The sequence below is a fragment of the Galeopterus variegatus genome, unplaced genomic scaffold, assembly GCF_000696425.1.
Source record: "Galeopterus variegatus unplaced genomic scaffold, G_variegatus-3.0.2 Scaffold262, whole genome shotgun sequence".
Classification (NCBI taxonomy): domain Eukaryota; kingdom Metazoa; phylum Chordata; class Mammalia; order Dermoptera; family Cynocephalidae; genus Galeopterus; species Galeopterus variegatus.
Genome location: NW_007726373.1, coordinates 86,368 through 109,990, shown reverse-complemented (window position 1 = coordinate 109,990; position 23,623 = coordinate 86,368). Strand labels below are relative to the sequence as shown.

At 42.1% G+C, this 23,623-nt stretch overlaps 1 protein-coding gene across 2 annotated transcripts in view; it reads right to left on the bottom strand.

Annotated features, from left to right (window-relative positions):
* Positions 1-23,623, bottom strand: part of TNRC6B (trinucleotide repeat containing 6B) — a 146,249-nt gene that overhangs the window by 50,005 nt on the left and 72,621 nt on the right. For both annotated transcript variants that reach the window (XM_008566672.1, XM_008566671.1), the window contains exons 2-6: positions 22,700-22,787; positions 18,403-18,424; positions 8,766-9,107; positions 4,001-6,349; positions 1,828-1,986 (exon numbers count right to left, since the gene is read on the bottom strand). In XM_008566672.1, the coding sequence (XP_008564894.1) occupies positions 1,828-1,986; positions 4,001-6,349; positions 8,766-9,107; positions 18,403-18,424; positions 22,700-22,787 (2,960 nt within the window). The remainder of the gene's footprint in view (positions 1-1,827; positions 1,987-4,000; positions 6,350-8,765; positions 9,108-18,402; positions 18,425-22,699; positions 22,788-23,623) is intronic.

Below are 23,623 nucleotides of genomic sequence, written 5' to 3'. Positions count from 1 at the left end.
GTGACCGGCCGCACTGCACTCAGCCAGTGAGCAGCCGGTCTGTATGTGGGATCTGAACCCTCGGCGGGAGCACCGCCGCGCTCCCAAGTGGCGCACTGTAGCAGTGCGCCACCGGGCCGGCCCAAGAGAGCTAATTTTTAATCACAGGGCTCATAACATCAAATTTAAGACATTTGCAGAATAGAGAAGATTACTGTTAACTACCAGCATCAATTGGTAGGCTGTGATGATCTAGCCCCTTCCTCTATGCATTACACATTCAAATTACTGAAAGGATGTGGGCTACTACAGACAATCCTGAAGAGAAGACACTTTAAGAATCTGGAGAGGGCCGAGCCCGTGGCGCACTCGGGAGAGTGCGGCACTGGGAGCGCAGCAGCGCTCCCGCCGCGGGTTCAGATCCTATATAGGGATGGCCGGTGCGCTCACTGGCTGAGTGCAGTGCGGCCGGTCTCAAAAAGGACGAAAAAAAAAAAAATCTGGAGAAAAGTGAGGGTATTGTGATGGAAGAGAGGTGACTCTGAGGTTGGGAAAGACATATAAAAATCCTGAAGGTACTGGTAAAGAATCTCTTTGGGCTAAGGGTCTGGTTAATGTCTTCCAACAGCATTTTAAATATATTGCAAGTCCACTAGAGGATATTTCCCATGATGATACAACTAATTTCACAATGAAAATCATGATGAAAACAAAATCTTCATTAAGCTATCTGTTTCTACAAAGTGGAGGAGATTCCTGATTTTAAAACTGCAGTCAAGGGCCGGCCCGTGGCTCACTCGGTAGAGTGCGGTGCTGATAACACCAAGGCCCCGGGTTCAGATCCCACATAGGGATGGCCGGTTCGCTCACTGGCTGAGCGTGGTGCTGACAACACCAAGCCAAGGGTTAAGATCCCCTTACCGGTCATCTTAAAAAAAAAAAAAAAAAAAAAAAAAAAATGCAGTCAAGTTCCATAGGCACGTGCGTCAATTTCTAGAATACAGCAAATATCATATTCCTTCATGTGGCACTTCAAGAAACCTGAACATCATACAATAAACTTAACAAGAGAATTGGGGTTTTTTTTTTTGCTCACATTATGAGCATTCCAAAAAAATTCATTATTTAATCAAAAGATAATCCTTTAAACCTGCCATATGATAGAAAAGAGATGTTGGAACGTTTTTTTAAAAGTTACAAACATGTAGAAATGGGTACCTGAAACAGAATTTTTCAATTTGGGAACATCTAATAGCATCAGTCTACGAAGTTTTGCAAATTACTGTGACTACACATTGCCAGCTGGATCAAGTATAGCTTAGATTTTTAATGACTATGAATAAGTGTGATGTTCTTCATTTTAAAAAATTGAAATAAATCTTCATCAGGTTCAGGAAACCTGAAGTGTTCGTACATGGGTAGGATGTATGAGAAGAGCGACAAGGCAAAAGGAAGGTACAGAAGGATGTAGTCACTGGGCAGCAGAGACCATGTTCCACATTAAAGGCCAGGGAACTCTTATTTTAAATTATACTGAAAGAGCAGAAATGCAAAATGAACATGGTGAGCATATTTAAGCTACAGGGCTAAAAAAGCATCACATCAAAAATTACAATTCTGGCCACACACTAAACCTAATTTAAAACAAAATCAACAGAATTAGTTCATTACTAACATTTAAAAACATGACAAGCTAAGTCATCACCATTTGCTATTAACTATTTATTTACCGTTCAAGGTCCTGAATTTTATTGAATCAACAGTTTAAACATTATGCAGCCCTCAGCAAATTGTCTCACTCTCAAATTAACAAAGAATCCCTCAAAAATAAACACGCTGTATACTTACTAGGTTTCATGGCATTCGGTGCATTTGTGGACGCATTCCCCCAGCCTGTGGTTGATGCTCCTGTATCATCCATTTCGCCCCACCCAGGACTGCTTTCATTTGGCTCACCCCAAGCTGAAGTACCATTATCTGGAGCAGGTGGTGTGCTTTTGCTCCAGACTGTAAAGAAAAGAAATTGTGTCTCTCAGAATGATTTGTTAAATGAAACACCATAATATCCAATAGAGGTGAAAGTGGTGAAACTGGCAGGCCTATATTCTGTTGGTAGAAATATAAACGGATTCAACCTTCACCGAGGGCATCTGACAATGTCACTTTTAAAAACTCTGATGCATGTAACTTTTGACCCAGTAATTCCACTGCCAAGAAATTATACCACAGATATACTTGTAAAACTACATGAAATTACATGCTTAACAATGCTCACTGCATAACTGCTAGGAAAAACTTGCAAGCAACCTAAATATCTATCATAAGGGGACTGGTTAGACCAATTGTGGGTCACCCACAAAATGAGTACTACATATGAAGCAATTACAGGACAGAATTGTATGTGCTAATATGGAGAGCTTGTAAGCATAATGAAAAAAACAAGATGAAAAACAGTGCAGAAAGCACAGTCCCTTTACTGTAAATTTTTTAGAGATATATTTCGCCATAGGTATGAACAAAATTTTTGAAATAGACACAAACTTCTAACAGATTACCTATGAGGAGAGACCCTAGGGGTTAAGATTCTTTTATTTACTATCTTTTGCTTTACTGTACAGTTTTTTTTTGTTGTTGTTGCAAGATGAAAAACAGTGCAGAAAGCACAGTCCCTTTACTGTAAATTTTTTAGAGATATATTTCGCCATAGGTATGAACAAAATTTTTAAAATAGACACAAACTTCTAACAGATTACCTATGAGGAGAGACCCTAGGGGTTAAGATTCTTTTATTTACTATCTTTTGCTTTACTGTACAGTTTTTTGTTGTTGTTGTTGTTTTGTTTTTTTTCCTTTTTTTGTCTTTTTTCGTGTCCGGCAACGGACCGCAACCCTCAGTGTCGCGCCTGTACCGGACTGGGACCGGCAACGGGATCGCAACCCTCGGTGCTGCGCCCGCCCCTCGCTCAGCCAGTGAGCGGGAACCGGTCTGTATGTGGGATCCGAACCCTCGGCGGGAGCGCCGCCACACTCCCAAGCGGCGTACTGTAGCAGTGCGCCACCGGGCCAGCCCCAACAGTTTGAGGGTTTTTATGATGTAAATATAATTTTAAAAATGTTAGCAGGTTTTATTCTAGATAGGGAACTAATAAGCAATCTTCATTTCCTTCCTCATTCAATACTTGAAAAAAAAGAGCAAGTTAAAAGCAATTATTTTCTAAGTGGCCGTAACTGAATTCAATGAACACTAGGTTTACTTTGAGAAGTAGAAAACCAATTATTAATATCATGAGTAACTTTAACTAAAAAAAGACTTGAAAGGTGCATCCCTTTAATTTGTTCAACTAATGCTTTTAGGGACATTAAAGTTAACAATGCCAAACTATGAAAGACATTACCATGGCTACTTTTAATTTACCAGGTAAGATGTTTTCCTATTCAAATAGTGAGGGAAGTTGAAATTCTGGGCAACTGATCTTCACGAGATAACAATCTCTCATATGAGGTTCTCTCCTTCCAGAGGTAACCATTAAAAATCATCTAGGAAGAGACTGAAACCTTCCAGATATCAGCTTTGCTACAGCATTATGATGGCCTCTGGAAGAACAACACAGAATATTCCCTTGCTGGGGAAAGAGAAACAAAGAGGATGTGTCCATGGGTAGAATCAGAATGGAAATCAGCTCTATTTCTACTACTAGTTTAATTCCTTATTTTTTAATCTAGAGCCTAGTTTGGCAAGATATAAATCTTTGGGGTTCTGCAGACCGATACAATCATAGAAGAATAATTTTGGGGACCAAACGGGGCTGCCATCACTTCCTTTTGCCAAGAAAAACAAAATATACGACCAGCATCTGGCATGACTAGCATTTTAGACAAAGAAAGGTTCTGATAGCAACAGATTGGAAACTATAGGAAAGATTCTCAGAACAAAGCCAAATTGAATAAATGCACCTTAATAAAAATGCTTTGGTCTAGGATTTATTTTCATCAAAACCTGCCAGAAAATGCCACTGCTTACCTGTTGCTGATTTACTGGTCATCGGGGTGGGCAGGTTTGGTTCTCGAGGTGCTGGACCCCCTTGGGAATTCTTATCCCACAGATTCACATTCTTGTAGTTATAACTGTTAGGGTCTCCCCATGCTGAAGTGCCATCATCAATGTCCATTTTCCGACTAATTGACTGTGGGGATGGCTCCTCCCAACCACTGGGTTCCTCATCCTTAGGGGTTGCAGGCTGTGGCCCACTGCTCCAGTTGGAATTGGAAGGTCGAACATTGCCTGGAGGTGGTGGGGCTGGGCCTCCCCATGAACCAGACGCCTCTGGCTGTGGTGGTGGTGGCTGCTGTGACTGCTGCTGCTGTTGGTGCTGTTTATTCCAGGAATTGGCCTGTCTGCCTGTCTCATTCCATGCTGGGGATCTTTTGCAGTCTTCCCACCCACCTTTCGAAGTGAGGCTTGCATTCCCACCATTACCCCAAGTTCCGATTTCATTCTGCCCTCCTTCACCCCACCCAGACACAGGTTTACTCGCAGAACTTTCCCAATTGCTGCTTTTTGCTTGATCAACTTCCTCTCCCCAACCATTCTTCCCAGAAGTCCATCCTTGACTGGGCTGGCGTCCACCTCCCCACCCCTGATCCTTGCTGGAATTCTCATTCCAAGAGGAAGATGTCTTTTCGTCTGGTCGTCCTCCACCCCAGTTAGAAGAGTTGTTGTTCTTATAGTCATTCCAGCCTCCGGTGTTCTTGGGGTCCTTCCACTCTGTAGAGGCTGAGAGCTCCCCCCATCCAGACTTCATTTGATTGCTTTGGCTGGGTGCGTCTCCCCAGCCCCCTGAGTTCTTGGTCTGTGTGGCAGCGCTCTCCCACCCCTCAGTTCCTTTGTCAGATTTCCCCTCAGGCCTTGGCACCTCTTCAATATCCCACACTGTGTCTTGCTTAATTTGAGTTTGGCCCCAGCCAGTGTTTGAGAGCACCCTAGGGTCCAAATCAGTTCGGCTCAAAAGAGTCTGCAAGACAGCCTGACAATCAGGATGTGTGGGCCTGTATGACCGACGGCCAGAATTATGACTGTCACTACTTCCTGCTTTGTGGTTACTTCCAGTGCTTTGACCCCCAACTTCACTTCCTGTGGAGCTGGAAGATCTTCCCCAACAGGGAGCCTGGGCATTGCCTTGGTTTTCAGGGAGGGGGTGGCCCTTTTGATTGTCCCATGCTCCAGTGCTAGAATTTGGTTGGTTTGGACCACTCCATTCTCCAATTTTCAACTCATCAGACCCAGTCGGCTGCTTCCATTCTCCCTGAGAGACCCCAGATGTCATTTTGTTCCCTTCACCCCATTTGTTGTCATTAGGGTCCTGAGGGCCAAAGTTCCAGGACCCACCCGTAGACCTGTTATTGTTGTCCCAAGAGTCATTTTTTGACCCAGCTGATTTCTGAACAGAAGCTCCTTTCCAGGAGTCCTCTCTATCTTTTCCATTGTTCCCATTGTTTCCAGAATTGCTTTGTCCAGAGACTGTGTCAGTTCCAGAAGGCCCCCTAGCTGCACCCCAAGATCCAACACTCCCAGTCTTTCGATCTCCAGTGCTTTGTGACGGGGCATCAGTGCTCCTGGAGGTGTTCCCCAAGCCCATTCCAAAGGGCATTCCCTTATTCTCCATGGGGTTTGGTGAACTTAAGTTCAAGGAGTTAGTGTTTCCATTTTTTGGTCCATCAGTGTTATGAATTTGAGCCTGTTCTCTGCCAGAGACAACAAAATTAACACCCGCATTTTCCATCTTTGACTGTTGTTCCCTGGATGCCTGACCTACTGTGCTAACCTGTGCACTGGAATTACTATTATCTGTTTCCGATGCCCCTTTCCTAGAAGTTCCTTCTTGGACCAGAGCTGGCCAGGCAGATGGGTTGCTATTTGGGTTAAAGTTGCTGAAGCCAGAGCCAGGTCCAATTCTATCCTGACCAGTCACATTCCTCCAATTTCCTAGTCCATTGTTGCTCTCTGTAGTAGAACTGGAAGTTTGAACAGATTTAGCCTTAGGATCAGATTTCCAGACCCCAAGATTACATTCGTTCCCAGAACTTGCAGACTGGCACTGGCTCCCTTTTCCTTTGTTACTAGTGGTGCTTCCTGGCAGAGTGCTCTTCTCAGAGCCAGGGTTTGAGGCACTGTTGTTATCGGTGGTGTTTTCGGAAGAAGATTCAGTGTCTTTGCTGGCAATACAAGGCCACTCTTCCATGTCAGACCCGTCTACAATCACCTTGTCCCAGATGTGAATTGGGTTGGGGGAGGTGCCGTTGTTGGAGGAGGCTCCCGGGCCCCAAGTGGAATTTGCATAATTTGAAGCAGCAGCACCTCCAAGAGTTGACTCTGGGGAAGAGATCGTCTTATCAGTCACAACTTCACATGCATTATCCTTAATACCTGGTGTTCTTAGGAGAGCTCATTGCATTTCCCCACAATCTAGCTTCTCTAACCACTGCCTGTCTTGACTGCCTATATCACAACTGTCTTAGTCATCTCTTATCTTTCCTTTGCCTGGTGTTACATTTGCAAAGTCTAACTCCACAACACCTCTCAAAGTTATCTCCTTGCCATTCCTATTGACAGAGAAGGGCCTTCTTGTATCTTGAGACAATACAATAGCACCCTAAACTTACTCTGTGTCCCCAAACTGCTCTAAACACTCCTGGCTGGAGTAATTTTTCTAAAGCACACCTTGATTACATCACCGCTCTATGGAGAGCCTTCAACAGTTCCTTAGTGTACAAGAATAACATTAAACTCCTTGGCCTGGAGTTTCATCGATACTCCATGACCTGGGACCAACCAAGCTTTATAGTCTTACTTTCTACTACTTTCTGTGTAGATGTGTACTCCACACTACTTGACATTCCAAAGCTTATGCCTTCTCACCCTGGCACCATTCCACCTTGGCACCTACTGTTTTTTCCTCCTGAATTTGAACAATGAAATTTACTCATCTTTCTGGGCGTAGTTCAAGTGCCACTTCTTTTATGAATCTCTCTTTGAGCTGATCACCTGACAATACTCTTTCCCTGTCTAGAGCCATTTTGCTCAGTGCTGTAGTACTGCATTCACATCTTTCCTTCCCCATGTTACACCCTTTAGGCAAAGACCCTATCTTGCTAATGTTAGAATTCTGCACCATGGCCAGTGCAATGCTGCTCAGTATGCGTCTGCTGAATGATGAATGCCCACTGAGCTAGGTGCTGAGGGGAACATGAGCATGAATCAGATAGTCTGTACCACCAAGGAACTTAATCTGATAAATTAGTCCAGCTCAGCACATATTTTGGCAGAATTTAGCATATATGGTGGGGGAAAATGACATGGTTTTACACTTCTGAACTTATTGTAGCTCCTTTAACCAAGCAGCTTTAAATCAATATGAAATTGAAAAAAGTATTACATAGAGCCATATAAAAATGAGGAGGCACAGAATCCCAAAGTCCTGAGATTTAGGGGTCTCCTTGGTTTCAATCATGTAAACAAGAGACTCAGACTAACACTGGACCCATGCCTCCGTCCAGGCCTGGCTACACTCAGCTGCAGAAACATCTGACAGGACCATCCCTTCACATGCTTCCTTTTAAAACTGGTTATGTGGGGCCGGGAAGGAAGGGCCACAAGGCTGTTCCCTGTCCGCTGTGGGCCTGGCCTGACAGTCGCCACAGGGAAGCCTCATGGACAGGGCCTATCTCTGCATGAAGCCTGTGTCACTACTAGGTTTCTTCCCATCCTTACTCTGCATACAAGGTAGTGACAGAATTTTCTAGGCAGTTCTTTGTTTAAACTAAGAATTCAAATAAAGTATACTATCAGTGACAACAATCAATTGATTCCCTTTGCCAGTGCCTGACAGTTTCAATTTCTGAATTTTAGTATAGCCTCAAAAAACAGCTTAAGAAATAAGTTGAAATTTGTTAATTTAAAAAAAAAAAAGGGTATTTGGAAGTTCTCAGCTGTTAGCTGACTCAGTATTCATCTATTTAAAAACTCTCAAAACTTCTAGTAGAGGGCCAGTCCATGGCTCACTCGGTGCTGATAACACCGAGGCCATGGGTTCAGATCCTATATAGGGATGGCCGGTTCACTCACTGGCTGAGCGTGGTGCTGACAACACCAAGCCAAAGGTTAAGATCCCCTTACCGGACACCTTTATAAAATAAAAAATAAAAACTTCTAGTAAAACCCTTCAGCTAGAGATCTTTTATGTCTAATACAGTTTTTAACAAAGGTCAAAATCCAGGGCCTTTAAAAGAAGTACTGATTTTAAAAATCTAATAAAAAACTATAGAATGGTATTCTTTGGAATCCTCCCAAGATTTTATATTGTAATCTAATGGAACATTCTCTCTAGTGTTCTGGAAATATAAATATGGGCATCTGAAGATTCAGAACAAGCCTCCAAGGAAGTCCCATTTCCAATTATTCTTTGAACACATACTTGTGGTGACAACAGAACTATGGAGGCTCAAATTTATAGTGCTTTTGTCAGAGAAGGAAAAAAAAGGCCCAAAGAGTGATGACCCATGGCAGCTACGTCAGCTTCTCACACCAAGAGCACACACATACAGAATTCTAAAACCCAGTTTCAGAGAACTGCCGACACTCACTTCATACTGGGATCCTCTCTCTTCTTTTGAATAATCCCCACATTCTACGAAACTAACAGTTTTTGTGGGCTTTACACAGGCAGTGCAAACAAAGCACGTGCTCTCTAAGCTGCTGTGAACTCTATCCTCCGATGGTGATGCCTTACCTGGTGCAGTCCCACTCTCACTCTGCAGCAGCGTTCCTGTCACTTGTGCGTTGTTTGGGTTTGCTCCAGGTGCTGTGCAGGGAGGAGGCCCTGCCCCACCCCCGAGGAGCATGCAGGACGGTGGAGGGGGCTGCCCACGTTTTAGTAACACTTTGTGGTCCTGCTGGCAACGGAATCGCGGTGGCACCTCCCGAGGCATGTAGCGGGCGGCGCTCGGCGGTTGTCCGTTCGGCACTGCCACCCTTTTGGCATTGTTGCCACCATTGACTGGTGGCGATGGAGAGCTGCCAATTGGGCTGGCGGCCGTTGGTTGGCTTAAACTTGGTTTCGTCACTTCGGGCACTAAAAGAGAGAGGTTGGGAAATGGCCTTTGAAATCAAAAACATTTGTCCAAAGATTACTTTTAAGAACCCTTACATGAGACCAATTTTACCAAGACAACTCTTCTCCTTTCACTCTACTCTCAAGTGGTAGTCTTTCCAAATTCCCCACAGCACCTTCAGCTTAAAGTAGAGTGAAGGTGGTGGGTGATGGTGACAAGGATTCAAAGACAGCCAGATCATGCAATTACATTCCATTAAGGGGGAGAAGGAGGCAATCATCACTCACTCCCCTAAACCAACAGTGGAATTAATTTCCTGAAGCGCTGCCTAGCAGTATAAATGTCCACAGCAAGGTCCTTGTTAAAGAGTTCAAGCCTCTCAGTCCATGGGCCCCTTCCCTTCATCCACAGTCTTAAAAGACCTGCCTCTGGGAAAGCGTTCCTGAAGTCCCTGGACTAGGTGGGCTAAGCACCCTTCATTTGTGCCCCTGGAGCACACCATCCCTCTCTCTCTCCCACTGACTTTACTATATTATATTGAAATTCTCCATTGACAGTCCCCTCTCCCTCACCAGGCCATAAGTCACTCGGGGCAGGGACCCACCCTTCATTTTTTTTTTTTTTCTTAGGCCTGGAACAGGGTAGACCCTGCAGGGAACCTCAGGCCTGTAGAATCATAAAGCTTGACTTGGCTTTGGTTTCTAGAGCCACCTGAATTCAAGACTTGCTTGGCCTTCTGTGTAAATATTAGAAACATTATAAATCTTTTTGCTTCTGTCAAAAAAGCCTGTTTTTTTCCTAGCTCTTTATTTAAAATAAAAATTTCAAAATGTAAATACTTTTCCTGTTTAAATATTTATGTAATTTTAGGCTGGCTGGTTAGCTCTGTTGGTTAGAGCTTGGTGTTACAAAACCAAGGTCAATCAAGAGTTCGGATCCCCATAGCAGCCAGTCGCAAAATAAATAAATAAATAAAATAATTTAAAAATAAATAGAAAAGATAAAATTGTAAAATGACAGACAGCATGGGAATGTGCAGGACAACCCGTGAAGCCACACTCTGCTGGGCCCCACAGGTCCCCACTCTCTACTCTACAGAGAAGGTTCTCTTCTGTACCTGCCTTGCTTCACCCTACCAAAAGACCACCACCTTCTCCAAGAAAATCTACCTGACAAACAGAAGCTGGCAGTATTACAGAAATAATCATCGAGCCGGATGGCTCAGATGACTCTGAGGCCAAAATCCCTGCCGCCCAGAGTAATGTTAGAGCCAGCCCTGGTGGCAGTCCTGCTTTGACTGCTGAAATGATGCTGGGCCAGCATGTTGCTCGTTTAATTGGCTCCTTTATGAGGAGAGAGACACATCATCATCAGAAATCAGGGGCCCAATCTATACCCTACCAGACATTAGCAAGAACTGAGTGTGACAGGAGAAAAGGGTAGGTGTCTGCAATAATTTCTGGGTAACCCCTATGTCTAACCTTAGTCAATCACAAGGAAGTACTGAACCTCCCAGGAAGAAAGGGAGGTCAGAGGACCCATAACCTGATGAGAATAAATGTTAACTTGAGAATATAAATTAGCCATTGTCTAATATTAATACCCTCCACATGACCTGTAACAGCTGATGGATAAATAACTGGTAAATCAATGAATAAATATTCTTTAATGATTCATTTTCTATCTGTTTCTGGAAGATTTCATAGCATATGGCATTCCCCATGCCCATTTCTCTTATTGTGAGAAAAAAGCAGCTAGCAAAGGATGGGAGGATTCTTCCCAACTGATTTTTAGAATAGAAGGAACTATGCTTCTATGAGGCTACCCTTCTATAAAAGGGCCAGAATCTTCACTTGAAGTTAATCAGGTCTGCTACATACTTTAACTCATTTTCCTAAAAAGGAATAAGACAAAGACAGAGCAGCCTATAGGACTGAGGGCTGAGCACTAGCTCGACTAACTCCACAATATTCACAGCACTGTTTCAACCAAAGACATGTGGTGGGCATTGTATACTGTACAAGATTCCTTGTAAAAGCTCCTCAGAGAACTCTCCTACCATCACATCAGAGACAGAATGGATCATAAATGATAGTCATTATAAAATAGGAACATGCCTCAACCCTTTCATTCCAGTATAGCTCCATCTCAGGAGATTAGCCATTCAAATCTCCAGTACAGTCAGAAAAAGCCTGTGTACAATGTTAGTGATAAGCAAACTTTTTCAGGACTCAAATGAATTCTTATTCTACTATTTTTGCTACACCTTTCTGTGAATTCAAGAATTTTAAGCATTTAAAGGGTAATCAGAATTCTAGACACTAATTACACAGCAATGTAGCTGTTAGGCAGGAGGCCTAATCCAATCTGATTCCCAAAGTCCAAACTTAATACAACAGAATCAGTGTGTGTACCTCATTCAGAATTCAGAATGTTGGATGACAACAGGAGAGAGAAATTACCATTAAGTCTGAATATGCTACTTTTTAGGAACTCTCTTTTCTGAATCTTAATGATTTGGAGGTTGTAGCACAAATATTCCAAAGGTAAGCTGCTCCAAAGAAGGGCAGTTTCTTATTTTCCAGAGGAAAGTCTGTGGCTTAAACATGGTCCCTGTATCACAGGGAACTAAGAACATTATTAAAAATGCTGGGTATTGGGCCAGCCCGGTGGCGCACTGGAGAGTGCGCCACTTGAGAGCGCGGCGGCGCTCCTGCCGAGGGTTCGGATCCCATGTGGAGACCGGTTCCTGCTCACTGGTTGAGCGCGGTGCGGGCGCAACACCGAGGGTTGCAATCCAGTTGCCGGTCAGTTAAAAAAAAGACAAAAAGGAAAAAAAAAATGCTGGGTATCCTATTTTCTAATTTCCATTCATTTACTCCTAAAAATCATTTCTGTACTCTAACAACTAAATCTTATCCTCTTCCCCAACCCTTTCATCTCACACCATTCTCGTATCTCACAGTTTGAACTTCTAATTGCCTCTATTTCTGAAAAACTTCAGTAAGATGCTATTTTTTCAGATAAAAGTATTAAGAAGCTTCTAAATGTATAACAAATCCAACATTGCACAGGACCAATACAAGCTACTATTTCCTTTAACTATCTCGATGATACCAAACGTAAAAAAAATGTAGAAATGTTTTCAAAGTAATAGTTAAAATACAAACAAGGCGGGGCCGGCCCGGTGGCGCACTGCTATAGTGCGCCGCTTGGGAAGTGTGGCGGCGCTCCCGCCGAGGGTTCGGATCCCACATACAGACCGGTTCCCGCTCACTGGCTGAGCGAGGCGCGGGAGCAGCACCGAGGGTTGCGATCCCGTTGCCGGTCCCGGTCCGGTACGGGGGCGACACTGAGGGTTGCGATCCGTTGCCGGACACGAAAAAGACAAAAAAAAACAAAAAACAAACAAACAAGGCCTAGTAAAGATATTTTTTTAGGTGGAACATTTAAAATCTCCAAGACTGATGACACATAGTGAGTGGCCAGTGCGTACTGAACAATTTTCAGTAACTTCTAAGCATTGTCTCCACTTCTTTACCTTCTAGTCACTCCTCAACCCAATGTAACTGGCTTTTGCCCTGAACACCTCCCTGGAAACGTCTGTCCTCATTAAGTCTCTAGTGATCTTCATTGCCAGTCTAACGGGCACATGCTGGACTTTTTCTTCTTAGATTTTTCTGCAGCTTCTGAACACTACTGGTCATTCTCTCCCTCTTCGTTTTTGTGAAACCCACTCCAGCTAGCTCTTTGGCTCTTCCTTTCTCTCTTCCTTTGTGGGCTTCTCATACTCTTGTTCTGGGTCAGCGAACATTTTCTGTAAAGGACTGGATAGTAAATATTTTAGGCTTTACTGGCCATATGCTCTTTGTTGCAACAATTCAACTCTGCTCTAGTAGGGAGAAAACAGCCATAGATAATGTATAAACAAACAAGTGTGGTTGTGTTCCAATAAAACGTTATGAATCAACAGTGAAATATGAATTTCATACCATTTTCACGCGTCATGAAATACTGTTTTGTTCCCCAATAATCTAAAAATGTAAAAAACATTCTTAGCTCATGGGCAGTACAAAAACAGATGATGAGTCAGACTTGGATGGTAGGCCATAGTTGGCAACCCCTCCTTTTGACTATCCCATTTATCATAACTGCAAAATGGCAGCTGAATTTGGCCAGGAATTATGTCTTAAAAAAAAAAAAAAATCAATGTGAAGGTGGGGCCAGCACCCTTCCCACTTTTAAGTTACTAAGCACAAACTATCCCTGGCACAGGCTTTAACTATCACTTATGTGTAAACGTTTTCCAAATCACTATCTTAACTCAGATCTCTTTCACCCTTCCCCTTCCCCTCAAACTTGTCCCCCAGCTCCCAATCCAATCCTAGCTCAAAGAATGAAGTCATCACACAACCAGCTGCTTAAGTCAGAAACCTGGAATGTATGGGCCGGCCTGGTGGCACACTGGAGAGTGCGCCGCTTGGGAGTGTGGCGGCGCTCCCGCCGAGGGTTTGGATCCCATGTGGAGACCGGTTCCCGCTCACTGGCTGAGCACGGTGCGGGCGCAACACCGAGGGTTGCGATCCCGTTGCCGGTCAGTTAAAAAAAAAAAAAAAAAGAAAGAAAGAAAAGAAACCTGGAATGTATCTTACACTTCTCAATGCCCTCACCCCAACACACATACACCATTATTTAATCAACATTAAGATGAAAAAGCATCTCTCCAATTCATTCCTTCCTTTCTACCACCACTGCTCCTAACCAGGTTCAAGTCATCACCTCCCATCTGTACTATTTTCATAGTACACTTATCTGAGCCACATGTCTTAAAACAACTCCTGTCATTCACTCAGAGGCAGTCAGTCCCATCTCTGGACAAGTGGCTCCCCACCACAATGTTAGAACACACAGGTGTCTCCAGAAGATGTGAGGGGTACTGCAAGTAGTTTAGTTTATCAATTATTTAATCAGGAGGAAGGGACCCAAATGAATAAGTTAGAGCAGACACAAGGTTATCCCAACCACCACCATGCACCCACTGTAATATGACTTTTGGAATAGGCTCAAAAGAAAGAGTTTAGCCAATGTATTACAAGGGTCCATAACCCCAGGTATTCTGATGGGAAGGTGCTGTTTCTCAGTTGTGCCCCAGTCTGGTAAAGGGGCAAGGTTATGAATTATTGCTTTGGACAACAATATCTAAAGCATTTAACTTATTACTGAGCTAGAAGCTTTTCTTTCTTGCTTTGATTCACCATTAATACTTCTGGGGTTAGAATAAGTCTTAAGGAACAAAACATATGACAGACATTTACCAAGGAATTATTAAGTGTCAAGCACCAGAGCCCCTCAAATCTTTGAAGACAGTTACCTGAGGTTCCCCAAGTGGGAAGTCTTCCCCTGGGAACTAAACAACCCCAGGTGTTTAAATTTCCCTTAGTGACAAATTCCTTGACCAATTTGGTCCAAACTCCACATGGTTCATGGAGGTTGATCTCTGTTCCTTTTGTAGCATGACATTCCCATGTAAATCCCCCTCCCTGTATATTGTATCTCTATTAATGCAGTTTAAGGTTTTGTTAGTTTTATAAATCAGTTGTTTCATACTGATAACTCTCATTAAACTAACAGTTACCCTAACATCTTTTTAACAAGGCTAATTTGCTATGTCCAAATTCCATTACATAGTCTATACAATTGGGCTTTTTTTTTTTAAAGATGACCGGTAAGGGGATCTCAACCCTTGGCTTGGTGTTGTCAGCACCACACTCAGTCAGTGAGCAAACCGGCCAATCCCTATGTGGGATTCGAACCCATGGCCTTGGTGTTATCAGCACCGCACTCTCCCGAGTGAGCCACAGGCCGGCCCCCAATTGGGCTTTTTGATTCTAATCCTATCTTCATCCCTGTTAAATTTCAACCTGTTAAATCTGATCCTGTTAAATCTGATCAATCTCTTGAACTCTTCTGATTCTAAGTCTTATATACAACAAAGGAGGATATTAGTTTAAGTGCTTTTTACTATTTGTTGCCTGGGTAACAGACCCAGCTCTAGCCCATGCCTTCATACAACCTCCACTTGAAATCCCTGTCCTATTCTCTCCAGAATTCTCACCACTTTTTTTTTTAATGATGAAAGATAAAAGAACATATAATATGTCTATGTTTTCTCTGAAATATGGAAAAATCTTACTTCAGTCCTCTGTACAATCAGAGACTCGGCACCAACACAGTCTTTTCTTTTTTCTTATAGGGTCTGTTGGGGAAAGAGGGGGTAGATTCAGAGTTAAAGGCAGACTGCCTGAGGAAAATACCATCTCTGGGAGAAGAATATGACCCAGAAAGGTCAGGTGAGGGGAGAGAAGAAGAATGAGATTTAAGTGTCTAGGCAGGCTCTCAAGAACAAAGATGAAGATGTGGCTGTAAAACTGAGCAAAAAACTAGAAAGGTTAGGGTATCCCTCTATTTACAGACTAACTCAGGGATAATTTTTATTTTTACTTCCTGTCTACTCCTCATTCTAACAATTAAATCCCTCAGGAGACCTGAAACAGGCTCTCAGCTCACCTTAAGATTCTTTTACTTTACTTTCTGATTGAAGGGGTGGGAGGTGGGGACAGTATGGAGAGTGTGAAGCTGTATTCCATTTTATGGTAGGTATGAGAAAGACCCTAATTGGAAGAAAAATTCAGTACTGAGTAGAAAGGATAGTCTCATTTTTAAGACTTTGACAGAAAAAAGAGAAATGTGTTTTGAGAACAGACCTGGTCTCCCTCCCCACCACTGCCAATTTTTTTTTAAGATAGGACACCTAATGGATTTTCAGTTTTCTGATAGAAACACCACTTATCATACACAATAGCTTGGTTCTATAGCAAAACTAGTTTGGCTTCATGAGCATGAGACTTGTAGCCAGGCCTAGGAATCCAATCACCATACTCCAGCAACCACAGAGCCTGGACTGTCCAGAAAAATGCCAATTTTCTTAACTGTTATCCCGATAAATCATCAAAAAGTCTTATCAATACTTAGGCGCCCAAATCCTTTTCTAGACAGTATGTTGGTTTAGAAATATGGACACCGTACCACTACAAATAACACTATTTCTGTGGTAAAGTATAATTTAAATTTCAAATAGTTTACAAAGATACTTCCAAAATAAAGCCTACTTCTGGGATAGGAACTAGCTGAATGCACAGGGGAGAATACTATTCCTTCTAACCAATCGATAATTATAACTAATAATTCTCAGTTTATTTTACAAATCACTACAAAGTCCCAAACTACATTCTCCTTTGAAATGTCTTTTGATTAGAAAAATATTACAGCATTATCTAGCTGTCTGAGAATGTGTTCTCTATCACTAATTTCCAAGAAACTAGCACCATCTGTATCAGTCTTCCATTCACTATGTGACATGCTTTGGCCTGAGAGTTCAACAAAACAAAACTAAACTAAACTGTGAAGAAGCTAATCATTAGAAGGCCTCCTATCAAGCCTTGACCTCTCCACCACCCTTATCCTCTTTCAAGTTATCAGTCATATCTGGTTCCCTTCGTCCTGGGCAGTGGTTTGCAACATGTACTGGGGTCACCTGCAGAGCTTTTCAAAATACATCTGCTAGGGCCATGGCCTGGGACTGTGAAGGTTTGGCAGGAGGCCTGAGCTTGTGTATTTTGACAACTCCATGCAAATGATTCTAATGCACAGCTAATTGAGAACCACATACAGTATTTAGGTAGGTAAGGATAGGTAGGAGCTATCTCAAGGAATTAAGTATCCCTTTCTTTATTTGATGACTAGAAGTATTATCATCACCAGACAAAACTACACAACCAAAATTAATAGGAAAGAACTAAAACAGAGACCATTATGTTGAGAATGACCTGAGGGATGCCTGCTTCTGTTTACAACACATCCCTATTTTGTAACAGAGTTAACCTACTCAAAATATACTGTCCTTTTAAAAAGCATATTCCAGGCTCTAGCTCAGAATACAGTGTGAACATTCTAGATTGTAATATTCCATTTTCAGATGCATCCCATGGATCAAAGTGGTTAACAACCCTCTGCAGTTCCCATCTGTAAATCAGGAGCTGTTGTTTTGTTACTGTTCTTTTTTTCTTTTTCTTTTTTTTTTTTTTTGAGGCCGGCCGCACCACGCTCAGCCAGTGAGCGCACCGGCCATCCCTATATAGGATCCGAACCCGTGGCGGGAGGGCTGCTGCGCTCCCGACGCCGCACTCTCCCGAGTGCGCCACAGGCTTGGCCCTTTGTTACTGTTCTAAGAAAAGTTTTCAAAAGATGTGTGTGGTCTGAAGGTAGAAGTGGATATGGAAAAAATTGCAGCTGAAATTGCACAGGCAGAGGAGCAAGCCCGCAAAAGACAGGAGGAAAGAGAGAAGGAGGTGGCAGAGCAAGCTGAGCACAGTCAGAGCAGCATCGTTCCTGAGGAAGAGCAAGCGGTGAACAAAGCTGAGGAAAAGAAAGACGATGAGAGCACTCCCATGGAGACAGAGGAGACACACCTTGAAGAAACAATGGAGAGCCAACAAAACGGTGAAGAAGGCACGTCTACTCCTGAGGACAAGGAGAGTGGACAGAAGGGAGTCAACAGTATGCCAGAGGAAGGAACTAGTGATAGTAACACTGGCTTGGAGAGTAATAGTGCCACAGTGGAGGAGCCACCAACAGACCCCACACTGGACGATGAGAAGAAAGAATAAATGTTGCCTTGTTTTATGTGTTCTGAATACTTTTTTAAATGAAAAAATGTTTTTTGGTTTAAAAACAAAAAAACAAAAAAAGATTTAGTTCCAAATCATGAACCACATAATTTGAAAACAAGGTACTTACTCTTTTGCCTCCTAAAAATTTCTTTTTCTTTCTTTTTTTTTTTAAATTTTTTTTTTCCTTTTTTGTCTTTTTTAGTGTCCGGCAGCGGATCGCAACCCTCAGTGTCACGCCCGTACCAGACCAGGACCGGCAACGGGATCGCAATCCTCGGTGTTGCACCCGCACCTTGCTCAGCCAGTGAGCTGGAACCGGTCTGTATGTGGGATCCGAACCCTCGGCGGGAGCGCCACCACGCTCCCAAGCGGCGCACTGTAGCAGTGTGCCACCGGGCTGGCCCGAAAATTTCAAGGCCAACTAGAAACACTAATACATCATTACTACTCTTCAGTGACTGCAAACAACCCACCTTAATTACTCTACACCCACTGTCTTTTCAAGTGGATAGGAGGCTGAGTCAGCAACAGTATAAAATCTAAACACAAAAGGCTCTAAGAATTTAAAAAGGAAAAAAAATCTTACCTTTGGTTTTTTGTTCCGTGACCTGCAAAATAGACAGACACAAGTAAATGAGATTTGCTTTCTAATTCACTACATTATAAGACTACTTTAATTTTGATAACTCATGTAATTTAAGCTGTCAGATACACGAGCATAGTTAAAATCCAGGAAAAAAATAGCTGGGAATCAGTTTAGACATCCTTCAAAAGACTACAGCCTTGGGGCTGGCCCGTGGCTCACTTGGGAAAGTGTGGTGCTGATAACACCAAAGCTATGGGTTCGGATTCCTATATAGGAATGGCCGGTTAGCTCACTTGGGAGAGCGTGGTGCTGACAACATCAAGTCAAGGGTTAAGATCCCCTTACTGGTCATCTTTAAAAAAAAAAACAAAACAGAAAAAGAAAAAAGACTACAGCCTTAAGTCCAGCTATACCTTACATGACTACTGTTAGGAAATTCCGTTTTGATTGCTATGACTAGCGAAGATGAAATGGATGTGGCCCAGAAACTAAATTAGCCATAGAGACAAAAAATTGCCCTATGAGAAGGAGGAACTCAAACACTGGATCTCAGATCCAAAGAGCAAAACTTCAGGTACCAATCCATCAGAGGAACCAGAGGTCAGGGCAGGAAAGCAGGGTTCAAAACTAAGCCTTGCCATTTCCTGAGTGTATGAACTGAGTTTTTGTATGTATCTACTGAATGAAGAAAATAACAGTATCTCCCTGCAAAGGGTTGTTGTAAGGATTAAATCAGATATCCCATGCCAATGCTCAGCAAATGTTTGCTATTATTATTAAAATTTACATAAAATAGCATGAAGTACTAGCAGTAAGACTGAAATACATAAATTTTGAACAAATCAAGCATACTAGGTTACTACTATGGGAGTTCATGAAAACATGGTCATCTTTGGAGGGTGTGTCCTATAGCTAAACAGCCCGCATCTTACTTGCAGGACCTCCTGGAGTGCTTCTTACACTCTTGCATTAAAGGACAAGCTAATACTATTATATTGAATTTGTGGAACACAAATGTTTCCCGGTACTAATTGTTACAGAGCTCAATTCTACTGAAAATACCCTTTTATAATTTTTCTATAACCCCACTTATCCAAGAATGAACTAATTTGCATTACATACCAATTCCTTAAGGCACTTTAGGTTTTACGAATTGGCATTCACACACCAATTCCTTAAGGCAATTGAGCTTTCATACCATCGTAAATATTTCTTAGAAAAGTCAAAGCCTTCTCTGGTTGTAAGCAGCAAACTCAAATAATGACAAATATGCCTTAAAATGTGGTTCTGTTAAAAGAGTTGTCCCCCAGACGGTGAAAAGCTAGATGATCAAAGCATGTGTTCTGCCAACACTAAACAATGCTCCTTTAGCAGCATCAGCCTAATGAATGTGAATGGAATCCTTCTTTGACACCTCTCTCATGAATGGAAACTAACAGTTTACTCAGTGAAGGCTCTAGAAAGAGCAAACTGCCACAACCATTAAACACAGTGGAAAAAGCTCATGTTTAATTTCTGTGTGGAAATAATTTAATTTTAGCTTTAAAAGTCAACTCTTCAAGAAAATGACATTTGCCGTTATTCATTCTTAACAATTCACTATTAAACAAACACTTTTTGAGTGACTACTCTGCATCAGGCACTGCCCTAGTTATTGGCAATACAAATATGAATAAAACTTCTAGAAACGTACTGTTGATCTAACAGGGAAGAAAGACACACAGAGATGGTTATAAAGCAGTGAGGTAAGCAGTATGAAGGATGCAGAAGCACTAAGAAGAGGCACCACAAATGTTTGCTGAATGAATGAATGACCATATAACAGAACATCTGGCAAGTTCTCTACAATTCTTTGCATCATAGCACATTTTATGCTTCCTAGTTGAGGCGTTGTCTCTAAAATAAGGTTGGAAAACACTAAGACAATCACATGGTAAGCTTTGTACTCTCTCCTTAAAACTGCTAAATCGGAATTTAATTCTGAGATTATGCAATGGTTCAGTATAATAAAACTATATCAAAGGCCATGAGTCAGCCTGTGTCAGCCTAGATTCTGTCAGCTGATATAGAACATTTTTTAACAAAAAGACTGAATTTTTATTGCTCATAATTAACAAGGCTGAAATTTTATTTATGGTGTCTTTCCTCTTTGCCATCATTTCTTCATTTTAATGTAATGCAAGCACAAGGGAGAACTACATTCTCTGCATAAATAATCCCAATTCACTCCCAAGTACATCCATACCATCTTATATATTATCTAAAAGAATTGCTCACTGGTCAGTTAGCTCAGCTGGTTAGAGTGTGGTGTTATAACACCAAGGTCAAGGGTTCAGATCCCCATATGGGCCAGCTGCCGAAAAATAAATTGAAAATTTTTTAATAAAAAAATAAATAAATAAATTAGTCTGTTTGGCATCCTCTTGTTCACAGCCTTGACTCAAGTTCCCTAGTGTCCAGTCTATTAACGGTCCATTTCCACAGACTGCAAAATCCAATTTCTGTACCAGTTTAGTAGATGAAATCTATGTGTGCCCTGAAGGAAAAGAAAGCTTTCACTGAGGTTCAATCTCACATCACTCCAGTTGGGAGGGTCAGTGTGTGCAGGACAGAGGAACAAGAGCCCAGAAGCCACAGGGGCAATGCCACTAACACCCCATGGCTGGTGGGCCTGCACATGGCAACCTCAATGAGAGACAATGTGGCTGCACACCTGAAGGGAAGTACAAAAAAGCCTCTGGGTTGTTATCTGACTTCTTTATTAGGGCTTTTTACCCTAGAATTTTAGACAATTCTAACAAGCTCAAATGAGAAGCAACACATTAGTAGCAAATACCCTAACAGCATGAAGATGAGATGGGGAACACACCACTATTAATAGAAACAGAAACACAATTAAAAGCAGACAAAATCTTAAACAGCACAACAGTCTATTATAGCACCACATAATAATGAATGTCCCTTTTAATTAAGTCGTGAAGAAAAGATAAAATTATATTTCATATGTTTAACATGGCAGGGTCATATGCAATCCAATTCAGAAAATATTTCCAGGGTTTTTCTTAGCTGGTACTCATAAATGATCTATTTCAATAATTCAAAAAACTGAATTATGGGAAACGCTATACCCAACAATGCTGGGAAAACTTGGAGTGCCCTTAAACTGGCTCACGTTTGACTGCCTTGATTTTGTTCTAAATCTGGAGTTCCTCTGAATCTCCTAAGAGTTTCCACCTCCCTAAACTTAGCTTCGATAACTAGCACCATAGCAGGGATAAACCTGCCCTGCAGGGAGGCCCTGCTTCCCAAGTGCTTCAGGTAGTAAGTAAACAAGAACTGGCAGTGAATCACCTTGCCTCCAAAAGACACCAAAGCGCACTGCTGAGTCAGAGTCCAAGTCAGGTAATATGGAAAGAATGGTGAGGTGAGGAAATATGTACAATCAGGCAATGGCCAGGGCAGAGGAATGCCCTCTGAAGCAAAGGGGTCAAGGCACTCTCTGCTTTGTTTTCTTTTTCCCCCTTTTTGTCTTTTTTTGTGACCGGCAACGGGATCGCAACCCTCGGTGTTGCGCCCGTACCTTGCTTGTTCAGCCAGTGAGCGGCCAGTCTGTATGTGGGATCTGAACCCTTGGCGGGAGCGCCGCTGCACTCCCAAGCAGTGCACTGTAGCAGTGCGCCACCGGGCCGGCCCATGGCACTCTCTGCTTTGGATAGCTAGGTCAGAAAAACACTTCCACTGAAACCAGACCGTTGACAGCTGTCAGACCTATGGCTTTTTCTTTTAGCACTTCTCTTCTTCTCCTAAGCAAATTCCCCAAAGCCATGCAATGCTATATCCTCCAAAGTACTATGCAGGTCCACTGGTTCCTTGCAAGGGGAGTTTCTGTAAGGAATTATCAAAAGATAGACTCATCTAAACAACAGTGCTTTTGGTGGAGCAAAAGAACACCAGGTCAAACTCCAGCAAGTTTTTCAAAGTTATTCTATAAACTTGCTTAAAAAAGAGGAGATTAAATTGTGATACAATAAGAAAATGATAGGAGTTGAGAGTTTGATAACTCTTTTCTCAATACTGTTTACTGTTATTTTCAAAAAATCAGCTGCAGCGTTATTTAACATGTACTTTATGGTAACAAACGCAGACCTTGAACTTTCTCCCACTTCCAAATCTTAAAACTTTTTAGTAAACTAATGTCTCAAGTAGCACTATTGAGATGCCAAGTATCCAAGCCAAGATAGTTACTTATCATGGATGCTTGGTGAATGTAAACATAGACTTTAATTGATTAACCCACCTTCTGAGTGGCTTCTTTTTTCTTTTTATCTTCTTTCTTCCTTTTCTTGTCTTCCATTAACTGTTCTTCCCTTTCTTGCTCCTTCTCTCTGTTAAGGTAATGTCATACCAGGAGGTTATACATCTGTACTCACAAGTCACTTTGGTAGCAAATTAAATGCTTATAGATGCTATGCAAGGCAATACTTCACTCAAGCAGACCGAGCAGAACACAATGCTTTACTTAAACTAAAAGGATACATAAAACTCACCTTTAGTTATTCCCACATCTTGGTTTGTCACTCCTTTTGCAAAACATGACATTAATTTTAGTTCCAAAGAAGCCTATTAAAGTGAGCTTTTATAATATCTACCTAAAAGTATATACACACACAGGATTAATGTATTTCCACTAAGCAAAGGACCTAATTTGAATATGACAATATCCAGTTGGCTTTTGGCAACATTCCTCATAAATAATGCAGAATATATTAACTCAATTATGGTACATATGTAGTTATCATAATTTATTTGTTTTCACAGGACATCTGCAGAGTGATGAACATAAAACTCCACGTTTCTATATTCCATATTTTCCTCTACATTTATTAATGCTGTATGTTTTACATATTGTCAACTTGTGTGGTTTTTTTTTTTTCCTTTTTGTCTTTTTCCGCGACCGGCAACGGGATTGCAACCCTCGGTGTCGCACCCGCACAGCGCTCAACCAGTGAGCGGACCGGTCTCTATATGGGATCCGAACCCTCGGTGGGAGCGCCACCGCACTCCCAAGTGCCGCACTCCACCGAGTGCGCCACCGGGCCCGCCCTCAACTTGCGTTTTTAAGGCAGGTACCAAATGTTCTATAAATCAGTTCACAATTGCATCTGCCTTTGCACAAGAATTAAGATGATCAGGTTTTGCTCCACTCAATTAGAACAAAAAT